Source organism: Mycteria americana, chromosome 17, assembly GCF_035582795.1.
Source record: "Mycteria americana isolate JAX WOST 10 ecotype Jacksonville Zoo and Gardens chromosome 17, USCA_MyAme_1.0, whole genome shotgun sequence".
NCBI lineage: Eukaryota > Metazoa > Chordata > Aves > Ciconiiformes > Ciconiidae > Mycteria > Mycteria americana.
In genome coordinates, this window is record NC_134381.1 from 5,933,531 (window position 1) to 5,945,451 (window position 11,921).

At 46.0% G+C, this 11,921-nt stretch overlaps 1 protein-coding gene across 1 annotated transcript in view; it reads right to left on the bottom strand.

Annotated features, from left to right (window-relative positions):
- The window catches only part of BRINP1 (BMP/retinoic acid inducible neural specific 1), a 59,535-nt gene extending 49,180 nt beyond the window's left edge, over positions 1 to 10,355 (bottom strand). Inside the window, exon 1 of the mRNA XM_075519735.1 lies at positions 10,138 to 10,355. Coding sequence (XP_075375850.1) covers positions 10,138 to 10,355 — 218 coding nt within the window. The remainder of the gene's footprint in view (positions 1 to 10,137) is intronic.
- Between the last annotated feature and the right edge of the window lie 1,566 nt (positions 10,356 to 11,921).

The window sequence follows — 11,921 nt, forward strand, 5'->3', positions numbered from 1 at the left end:
ACTACACCCCAGCCTGGCTCTGCTTGCAGCTGCCAGTGTCAGACCTCAAGGCTTGCCTTTCAGGGCAGGCGCTGGAGCCGGTCGGAGGCTTTCCCACGCTACAGGGTATGGGGACGATGGGGAGGATCTCCATCCTGCAGAAACAGAGTGGTTGGAGAGCTAGGCAGCTGCGGGGAGTCTGGCAGGGAGGGAGGAGGAGGCAGCACCTGCCTGCAGCCTGCTCTGCAGAGTAGCTCCAGCCCAGACACCTCGATGGATGCGAATACCACTGTGACCTGCAGCTCCCATCCCTACCCCTCTCCTCCCCTCCCTCTCAGTATTTCTCACCTGATGGGATGTATTTAACCAGCAAAAATGACTCCCTGCTGAAGGGAACCTCATTGCAGCTTCCCATAAATCCTTCATGGTCACTGTGTCAGTGGTGGAAAGCTGTGAAGTGCTGCAGATGTGAAATTGGGTCTGATCACCCGAGATACAAAGTTTCCAGGCTTGGTCACCAGTGAACAGCATTCCTAGTGCACAGACCAGGCAGCCTAAATACTTCTAGGCTGTTCCCCGTTCCCCAGGAGCAGACCGGGTACCACCTGCCCAGGGCTCTCTGTAGGGGAAGCCGAGGCTGCACCAAGCCACCCGCGTGCTGTGTCAGCTCCTTCACCGGGTGCGTATGTGCTGCGGCACACAGAGGGACTCCGGCTCCACACAGGCATATTTGATTTCACACTGCCTGGAGAGGAGATCCTGGCACAAAGGGCTGACCCAAACCCTTCTCCCTCCCAGCTCTGCAGGCAGAGCTGATTATTGGGTTTCTTTTCAGATATGTCCTTGGGTTCTGTACCTGAGCTTAGTAGTTTAACACAGGAAACCAGCCTGGATGGCTCCAGCTGCCCCAGTGGGACGCATCTTGTTCCATTTACAGAGGCTGGTGGGTGGCAATCAGCAAAAAAGAGCTGAAAAAAAAATACTTTCTGGAACCCAAGGGAAACATTGGAGGGATCCAGAAATAGAAAAACCCCTATAATAGGTACAGTCATGCCATCTCCCAGTGCTACTGGTGCCAGAACAAAATTATTCCATGCATCTAACAGGATGACTTTTTTTTTTTTTTAAATGTAACAGCTTCTCTGCTGAAATAAGCATCTGCCTGATTTAAAAGCAGAATTAATAATCTGCTCACAAAAAAAAGAGTGAAGGCTTCTCCTTGGCTTGTTAGCCTTTAAAATATGCTCCCAAGCCACTGGACCATAGTCTGCTAGTCTGAAGAAACCCGAGACGAACGTGCAGAGTCATTGCTGTCGCAGCATGCTGGGGAGCAGCCTTGGGAGGCCTGCTGGGCAAAGCCCTCCACTTTTCATGCAGAGGGGAAAAGATCCCCCCACCAAGCAAAGTCTCAGAGGGGACCATGTAGACAGCTCCCTCCTAGCCCAGCAGGATGCAGAACTCTTCGGAAAGGTTCAGTGGCTAAAAATATTTGTCTGTGCTGCTTCTGGGATTCATTGGGAACATAGTTAAGATATTTCATTCTGGATTCAGAAAGGGGATTTTTGTGCTTGAGCATGCAACTCTGCAGAACTGTGCTAAGACTCAGCCGATCCAGCTAAGAGCTTACCCGGGCCAGCAGGCAGGGCAACCAGTTAGTGATATGCCTTTCTAGGCATACAGCTCACGTACATGCTTTTCTCTGGAGGAACTGGCATGTCCTAACCACAAGCGCCCTATCAGAATATGAACTTACCAACTGCATTGCTTCTGCGCCATTCCCTATGGCCTGGGTGTGTGCTGCCACGTTGAGACGAGGGTCTGCCCTTCCCCAAAGCTTGGCCAGATGTTCTGTTCCCATATGTTAGCAGCTCTGAGCATATCAAAGGGTGGTGCCATTTACCCTTCCATTTGTCCTCTGTTCTCAAGAATATCAAAGAGAAGGAGAGGTGTGTCTTTTTGTCAAGTTCTGCAGCTGCCAGTGATGTTCACAAGCCCTCGCCATCTGAATCCAAATGCAGGCAGAGCAGTTGCTCCTCCAGCCCCAAAGAGGGCCAACTCCTTGTCTGCTCAGTCCAACACCCCCAGGACTAAGTGCTGTACAGCTCAGCCTGAGCCATTCCCTGCCATCCCCCACTCCTGCCTTTATTCTGCTTATGCAAATATATTAAAAGCTTCCCATACTCAGGGAAACGCATTATGCAGGGAATGTAACAACACTGGTCCCTGAACTGCATGAAAGATGAAGGTTGTGGCTAAAGGAGAGGCTACGTGATGGAACTGGCTGGTTTACGCCCATCACTGAATGGCTCGTATTTGCCAAGCTGCTGTGTTAGATCTGGTGAGACAGGAATGTAAATTGTGGCTCTCTTGTAAAGTTGCATAAACCTGTAGTAATGTCATTTTTAGATTAACATTTACATTGAAAAGAACACTAGAAGGCTTCATTGTTTACATGCACTATGGAAATAGATTTAAATTTTTGGTTTACACACATTTATTTACAAGGCATTTACTGATTACAAACCAATGTACATCACTCGTTTACATGCATAATGTAAACTATGGAGATTTCATATTTTTTGCCATGCAATGCTGTATGGATTTCCATTGCTCATTCCACACAGAGGCAAGAGCCTCCTTTCATCTCAGCTCCCTCTGTCCTTCAATTGCTGCGTTGCCTCTCCTAAAAAAGCCTTGCCTCTGACTGAAAAACATAAAAGTTGATGTCCCCTTTAAACAGATAGCATAAAAGCCTAATAGGAAAACCTTGTCAGCAGAACTTCAGCATGACTAAAAAAGCCAAAGCAAAGATTAAAAAGCCTAACAGTGCCTATCAATTTGTACCAGTGCAAAGCATCACCTTAATGGTGTTTGAGAAGAACCTTCACAGTGCTTTTTTGGATGCTTCAGGCACCCAAACAACTGGAACAGGACTGAAAACTTGCCAGGATATGTGTGTGAGAGAGGAACTATGACTGCACCTGTGTTGTGCAGTTTGTCTCAGTCAGTAGCACCCAGGTCTCAGCATTCACCTTAGTTTTGAACAAGCATGAGCCTTCCCACAGCAAAGCTGCAGTCCTACTGCTCATCTTGGCTGTGCCTCCCTTGCCCAGCTGTGCTGGGGAAATTTTTTTTTTTTGCTTTATCCTAAGATGCTAAAAGCTGAACCCAAGGGAAGTCAAAGCTGAACCCTGGGGAATTTTAAGATTTCAGAGTCTCGGAGTGAACAATAAGGAGAGCCAGTCTTTTTTTTTCTCCTTCCCAAGGACATAAAAACTACTTGCAAATTCAACATAAATTGAATGAGCAACTTGAAGAGCAAACAGCTAAACAAAATACACTCAAAATCAAAATGTTTCCCTTTTGACATTTTTTAAGTGGCATTGGTTGACTTTGTGTTTTGAGATGAACTTTTATGCCTTAAAAATTGCAAAAAACCCCATGTTTTTCACTGGATTAATAAAATGAAAACAAACAGCAAAGCTTAAACCTTTCACTGAGCCTAAAATGAAATATTTTGATTTTTTCATTTTACTGAAAAGTTGAACAAACATCCATTTCAGATCAACCCATTTTTAATGTTATTTTTGTTCTGTACAACCAGTGAACCACAAAATCAATTATTTGTACAGCTCTAGTGACCAGTAGATTAAATTCAATGCAATAGAGAGACAGCAAAAGGAGTCAATGATGAGTGGAGAAATGGGAGAAGAAGAATGGACTGAAAAAATGGTGGAAGCAGCTCTAATAGATCTTGTCTCTGCCAAAACTTAGCATGCATTTTCACAACCACTTTAATCCAACTTTAATCCACATTGCTTCTGAAAACAGCAGTCTCACCAGTCCCATTAGTCCCTTTCCTGCCTCCATCCACACAGTCCTGTCCCTTTACTATCACCTGACTACACAATGAACGAGACCAGAAAAGTGATCTGGTTGAAAATTAACTTTTTTTTCTTTTTCTTTTTTCTTGCAAGATTACTTTTCTGCCACGTCAGTTCTTCAGTTGTGGAAATCACAGGTTTGTATGAAACCTGCCTGTAAGGTCTGGTGAGGAAAGGCAGAACTTCCACAAGAGAACCTGCTAAAAACAATCATAAAACCCTCACATTCACCAGCCAGATTGTCCATGTCCAGTACCTGAATGCAGGGGTTGCATTCTGCTTTCACTTAGCAATAATAAAAGCTCATAATGGTCCCAGACATGCAGCCAGAGCAAGCAGCCTTATAAACTGCGGTGCTGTGTACGCAGGTCCTGGGGCAGTGGGCAGTGAGAGATATGCTAGAACAGATTCTCCAGCCAACAAATTGGTGAATTTTCCTTGGAGTCAACAGTTTCACATATTTCTGTCACAGAGAATCTGGCTCTTTTTTTTAAATTTGTGGTGCCATAGAACTTTGAAAGTTTTGTGAGACCAAATTTTTTTCTCCTTTTTTCATTTTTTTTTCCTCTAAGGGAAAATTTAAGCAGCAGAACAGCATATGCATTTCTAAGGCAATTGTAGCCCATGCTACATGCACAGCAAAGATCCTCGCTTCATGATAATTCTCTTCCTCTTTGCCAAGGGAATGACACATTTAGAGAGCACGTAGCTGCTCAGATTTGTGGGTTTACTAGGACTAAATAAAAATCTCTAGCGTGGCCGAATGCATTCAGTAGTGCAAATCCCTTTACGAGCACCCAGTTTAGTGTCCACTCTGAACCGGAGAAACAGGGAAATCACAGAAATGTTGGCTAGATGGGACCCTGGGGGTCCCTAATCCAACCTCCCACTTGAAGCAGGACTATCACCAGCTTTTGAGCACATCAACTGTGGCTTTGTCCAGCCAAGCCTTGAAAACCACCAAGGATAGAGATACCCTGCACCTCTCCATTGACCTGTCCCAGACCTGCACCACCCTCCTGATGCAACAATTTTTTGGGGGGAGGGGGGGGAAATGAGCTTTTTTTTCCCCAGGCACCATCCCAACCAATTTATAGCTAGCTTGTGCAGCCAGTTACTCACAACCTTTCCTGTCTCAGGAGCTGTATTTCCTTTTTATATATCCAGGGACCTTACTGTAATGAGTGTACGTAAGCAATCACTTTTGTCCTGTCACTCTGCAGGCGGAGGAATGGGACAGAACTGGCTGGTTTGTTGTCACATCCCGCACTAAGTTTTGAATCTGTTGGTGCATTTTAACCAGACTTGGCAGAGGTCTCAGAATTATTCTGTATTTGCAGGTTTCATGAAATTAGGCAGCCTCTAAATGGTCCCACTGCAGGCAAAGGTGCAAGGCAAGCAGATCTCCCTTTTATACCCCAGGGTTTCCCTGCTCTCTTACATAGAGAGCCAGATTTCCTTGTCCTTACTGTCATTTCAGAAAATGGAATTAAACTCCCACACGTGGAAAATCCACATTTCTTCTCGTACATGCACATTCCCCTTCCAGCCCCATGTGATCATCCACTTTATACTGCTGTCGTCCCTTACATCCAAACGTCTTGCAGCATTTAATTAAGTCTGCCCAGCAACGCAGAGCAGACAAATGCTGTCATCTCCCATTCTCAGGGGGGTGGGGAGGGAACCGAGGCACGGAGAAGTGAGCTTACCCACAGCCACACCATAAGCCTGGGGTAAAAATATAGATACTGCCTGCATTACCTCTTTTCCAGTCTGACTGTGAGTCCCTCTTTCCAAGGCGGTGTGTCCTGTCCCTGCTTTGCTGTAGGAAAATTGGCAGTGGCAGCCTGTCTACCCAGCTGGATGAGACCATCTCACTGCTTCCCTCTTTGCCTCCCATGTCTTACCTCTGGCATTGAACAGCAAAGCCTCATTTTTTCTAGAAAAGAGTCATTTTTCTAGAACTTGCTTAAACTAAGCAGCATCATTAGTGAAATGCCTCTGTTTCAGTGCTTCTGCCTGGCTATTTGCATAGTGCTCAGTCTACTGTTTCTTTTGTGTTGCCTTATAGCTAAATAATCAGTTTCTGCGAGAAGAAAAAAGGACAACACAACAATATACTTCAAAGAATTGGACTGAAGCTGTTAACTACTGTCTTGTGGTAACAGGAATGTTTTCTGGTCTGAGCAGTGCCCTAGTCCCAAAGCCAAGCTGAGCTTCATCTGTTTTCCAGCCTTCATGTGGTAGCTGGTACCCAAGGCTCTCATGACTAGGAACAACAACGAGGATAGTGATAATGAATATTCAGACATCCCACAAACCACTCTCAGCATCTGCCATCCTATCTGCATTAGCATCAGAGTGCACAGATAATGATCAAAGCAGCATTTTTCTGCCAGAGGCCCCCCTAAACCAGCCTTATTAGTATGAATTGATGCTGATTAATGTGCTTCCTTAATGCAATTGTATCTACCCCTACTGTCCATGATTTAATATAAAACATCTCCCCCTTTGCTTGCCTTCCTACTAATATTGCATGCAAGGTGCAAACCTTGACTACCAGGAAAATCAGTGGTTCAACTTTTGCAAGAAAGAGGCCTAAAAACTGCTAAAACACAGTACATAGAAGGAGGGAATGAGCCTTTGGAGACTGTAACAGCGAACTGTGTTCGGATGTTACTGTGTTCGAACTGTGTTAGGATGGTAGATTGGGATTCAGGCATCCTATGAAGAGATATAAGCAGCTATGCTGTTCTACAGCAATTCTGTTTATGCAGTGTATAAATTAACCTTGCTTACTAAAACAGACTCTTTGCTTGCTGCTGACAGACTTCTGGACTTCAGCTGTGATGGAAGGAGGAGTGTTGCATGTTTTAGTTTGGTGCTGCTTCCTTTTTAACATCACCTGTAAAAATGAGAACATGCTGCATTGTGCTTTATGCTGCTGTGTAGCACTGACAGTGGCTTTATCTCTGTGGGTTTGCAATGTAAATGACACGGTCCTAATGCGCTGTGTCCATGCTCCTGCATAGCAAGACACTGGGGAAATCACCACTAAACAGGCGACAGTGTTTCAATTAGGGACGGGTGAGGTCCTCTTGCCTGATTTCACATCCACTCCAAATCCTTGGTTGCTGTTTGACGTCTGCTGCTATTGGCCTTAGCAGAAGAGCAGTGGTCAGGTCAAACCTCATTCAACAAAATCACAAGTGCCCCAAGGAACAGTCTGACTGAGGGACAAAGAACAAACCAGCCAACCAAGAAAAGTATGGGAGAAAAGGAACATTGACAGAGAAGACTACACAGAAAATTCCCATGCTCCAAATCAGCTGCTTTTCTAAGGAAAGGAGCGATATCCTTAATGTAGAATGTGTGCCTCCCTTGGGCTAGTCTAGTGCAAAGAGCAATTGAGAGACATCATTTGGGAGGAAAGAGGCTTCTATGTTGGAATTAAACAGTTGACAAAATCCCAACAGCATTACAGATTCTCGGAGTCAATTTAAGGAGCCCACAAAATGAGATTTTACCCCTGTGGGTTTCAGTAAAATGATATGTTCTGGAGGGTGTGTGTGCTCAGAGTCCAGCTCTTAACTGCTAGAACTGGCTGTGGCTCCACTAATTCACTATAGCTAGACTGATTTTGACACTCCTAAAAAAACGCATGGGCCCAATTTTTAAGTGACCAGTTCTGCCAACAGGGCCAGATATTACAAACAAATAACCCTCCAATGTCTAGCCAGCCTCCTACCTAATGGCTCCATCTGCTCTGCTGAAGCACATGAGGTTTTCCCCTCCTCCTCAGCTGACCACAGTTGGAGCAAAAGTTAGTCCCAGAGAGTGTGTTTCCAAAGCACTCAATTCCCAGCAACTCAAACCATGACACACATGGCTGGATTTCCCCAAGCCCTCAGCTCCCTCCTTCAGCTTAGTGCACGGTATTTGGCCAAGAGATGCATCCCTAGGTGCCCTTGCAGTCTTTCCACATCTCTCTGAACTCTCTACCTGACTATTTCCACCAGACTCTGTCTCACCTCCAGTTTATTTTGTGAAAAATGACTTCTCCAGCATTGTGACCAGCTGCAAGACCCTTCTCAGACACCGACACACATCCATGAGCCTCCTGTGCATGCAGAATGCTGCTGCCCATTTCCTCCCATGTTGGAAGAAGGGAGACATTGTTCTCCCCATGCTAGATGTGTCTTTCATAAGTGCTTTGGCAATATCCATCAAAGATCCATGGAGAAAAAATAGATCCCTTTCCACTTCTCATGTATAGAGTTAATCCTGAACCAAGATAAGCCTTCAGATTCTTAGCAGTCTCCTACAAACCAAAGGGGAATTTGTTCCTCACCCCTTAGCAGACAAAACTAGAAATCACAGGCTTCGCATACAAGCAAGATTTTAGCTCCTTTATAAAGGTTGGGACAGAAAAGCCGTGGTGCAGGTTGCCTGCTCGGGGTGTGAATTCCCCGTCATGGGAAACCTTTCAGGAGAGGTTGCCCACAAACCTCTGTCAGATGTGACACAGGTATGTCTGAGTCTGCCCTGGGGAAGAGGCATGGATTAAATGACCTCTCAAGGTCCTTCCAGACCCGTTTCTCCATGATTCTTAGAGACAGGATCCCAGGCTTGATGGATCTCTGGCCTGACCTACAATGACAATTCTTAGATGTGTCTGAACACATACATCGCATGCATTTCTCTCCCACTACAACCCCTGTCGACTGCTGCGGTAGCATTCAGGGCTGAACAGCTCTTTAGCAAAGGGCAGAGCTACTGCCAGGGGCATTGCGTGGGGCAGAGATTTGCAGTCTCAATCAGAGTGTATGTTGTCAGGCAGGGCAGGCAGAGAGCTGGGGATATCCATGACCAGGAAGAAAGTCTTTTTGAAAAAGGCATGTTTTCTCTGCTCCTCTGTCCAAGCAAAGACGGTGACATGTCCTTAGTGGAAGTGTGGCAGCATAATTTCTGGTTTTTCAGGCTGTCTTCTCCCCTGAGCTGTTTTGAATGAAGAGGACAAGCTAGGACAATATACTCAACCCATGCTAACCTGCCCTTGCTCTGCAGGCTGGTGCGAGGGGAGGGGATGCTGCAGTCCCTGGAGGCCACGGTACAGGCACAACTCATTTTTCTTCCCCCCACATAGATGATGTCTCGCATGTCGTTATTACTCTGCAAATACTTTTGGCTCTCTGCGCATGGGAGAACACTGCCTGCACATATGTGGTTTCCCCGCTCCCCCTATCCACCAGTTATTGTGTATGTGTTACCTGCATGCATGTTGCCAGTAGGCTATTCACTAGTACTTTCCTACATAGTTTACATGGTTGTGTTTGCAAGTGTCTTTCTGAAACACAACAGGACTATATAATTATGTAAATGTGCACATGTCTATGAGAGTTTTGCAGTCTCTTTGGGTTTTAGCGCAAATCTCATGACACTTGCTGGCTTATTCCCCTTCACTCCAAAGCGTTTGCTGCTTTAATAGGAGGTTCATATGAGCACCCCAGCCTTTCATGTTAAAATGAAAAAAGAAAAGTGTGTTTCTGGATATCACAGCTGGCAAGAAGAGCTTGAAACAGGCAACAATAAAGGCTTCAAAACCTAGAAGGCAAAGGAAAAATCCAAATTCTGCCTATTCTCTGTAGTTTTTTAATTGGAAGAGCAATTTTAAAAGACCAAGTTTAAAAACCAAGAACACAGTTCTGGGGGCAAGTCCGACTCATACATGGTAATAATCTGCAAAGGTCTGTGGTAGGCTGTACACAGCTAAAGCTCATGCACACCAGTGTGAGAATTGCCGTACTGATACGTGTCTTGACATCTTTATGTCTGTTCTTGCTCGTATGAGCCTTAAGCTATTGGCAGTTCACATGTATGAGTTTGGTACAGAGGCATAGTCTGCCCATAGGTACATTGATACATTGATTTGAATAACATGTTGTGAACTTGCCTATGAACTTATCGGTCACTGCAAATGGTGTACACCCAGACCCTTGGTCCCTTTTTATCTTGATCTATGTTGTGCACATTGCCATGGTACGGCAGTGCCTTCATCTCACTATCAGAGCATTACATCTGAGTCTTTGAAGCAATTTGCATTCCCAGCTGAGGACCATGAAGAATCAAAGAAGTGTTTCCAGGTGGAATGGGAACGATGATGCGTCTCCCCATTGACTATGAGCCCACGGGACATGGAGCCCATGGGAACTGTCTGAGTTCCCACCACCTAACAACTTATCCAAGCTACAGGTGCTGTAGGAAACCAACGTACCTGTATATTTTGTATCTGGTTGTAAATCCTTGACGATGTCTTTCCACAAAGGATAAGTAGCTCCGCGAGTGGTGGAAAGGCCCCCTGTCTGAAATAAGCCAATCAAATTCCTTGGAGACATGTTGGTTGGTAGCAGCTGGGTCCTGGTGGGAGGGCTGTACTAGTATATGGTCCCATATAAACAGGAGGTAGAGGAACTCAACAAGCCTCCAGTTCATGCTTTTCTGTCTGCCTTTTTCCTCTCATTCTTGCTCCATTCTGTGGAGTCCTGTTGAAAAAGAGAGGGAAGAGGAGGAAGGAGAGAGAGAGAGAGAGAGAGAGAGAGAAATGGAGGGGAGAAGGAGGAGGGAGAGAAAGAGAGACTTTAAAAATGGAAATTGTTTTTATCCTTTGACAAACCATCTCTCAGGGTGAAAATAGACATGAAAAATCAAGTTTTAAAAGACTTCAGTCTGCCTGTGTTACAGCTTAGAGTATTTGGCGGTGTTTTATTCATGTACCTAAGTGGTGCCTTTAACCCCCTGAGCATATATCACCTCTGAAATAACCAGGTCCTGACATGAGACATCCTCACCCCAGCTTTTCCGTCATTTCCCTCATGAAGTTCGCCGCAGTGCCGTGAAGGCGAGTGAAGGCTGGGCGCAAAAGGTGGCCGCACTCTAGGCTACAATTACCCCGTTATTGTCCCTTTAATGCTGTGCCAGAGAAACGTGTCTTCTGCTTTCATGTCTCTCTGACGATCTGTAATCCATACTCCATGCAACCTGAGCAATCTATAAAGACCCAGCTCTTACTTTAAAGCGTTGCCAAAAAAGAAATAAAACAAAATAATTACCCAGGCTTCAGTGACGAGCACATGCGGACACACACACACACACACACAGACACACACATGACTATGAAATCCTGCCAAACTTTGAAAGATAAAAATCACCTCAACCTGCTTTCCTGCCTGGGTGTTTGGGAGGTGTGTGTCTGGTGGAGGGGGAGAGGGTCTGTTGCTATTTCAATTACAGTAGGACCTCGAGGCTCTTCCCAAGATCAAGGCTTTACAGGGTGACATACTGAACATGCATATTCACTGTCTGAGATTTACTAGGGAGCTTAAAGGGATGCTTCACACCACCTGGTGCAGGGCATGCTGTCGCTCACATGATGGGATAGTGGCTGTCCTGCTGCACCCCCCCATCAAATGATGGCTGTGGACAGCCCTGCTACGAGCCAGCTCCTCTCCCTGATGTGTTTAATGGCTAAACAGGCAAGACATATGATGAGTGGGAAGGGAAACAGAGGGGTGAAATGCCTTGCCAAAGGTTACGCAGCAAGCCACAGATACAGCTGGAAGAGAGCCCTCGCCTCCTGACTCCCATTTCCAGGTTTTCAGCCATTAGATCATCCGCCTCCGCAGTCATGCTTTTGGCGCGATGCCTCCCTCCGAATGAAGCCGTGTGCTCCATTGGTGGAAGGTGAGCAGCTTGCTTAGCTGGCACCCTGTGCCTGGCATGGACCCCCTCCCTTTCTGCTTCCTAACCATAATGCAGCTGCAACAGCAGCCCAGCATGTAGGGTTGTGCTCCTCATCGCTGGGAATTGCTGATGCTGCTCTGAAAAAGTCGTCTCCGTACACAGGATGTGTTCCTCCTCCTGCCCACCTCCTGTCGATCAGGCTGCCTTGCTGAGTTTTGTGGGGAATGTGCCAAAATGGAGGGCATGCCCAGGTAGGCAGAGCGATCTTGAGGCTGCATCCCCCCCTCTGGGAGCACAAACCTGGCCAAAAGTTGTCCT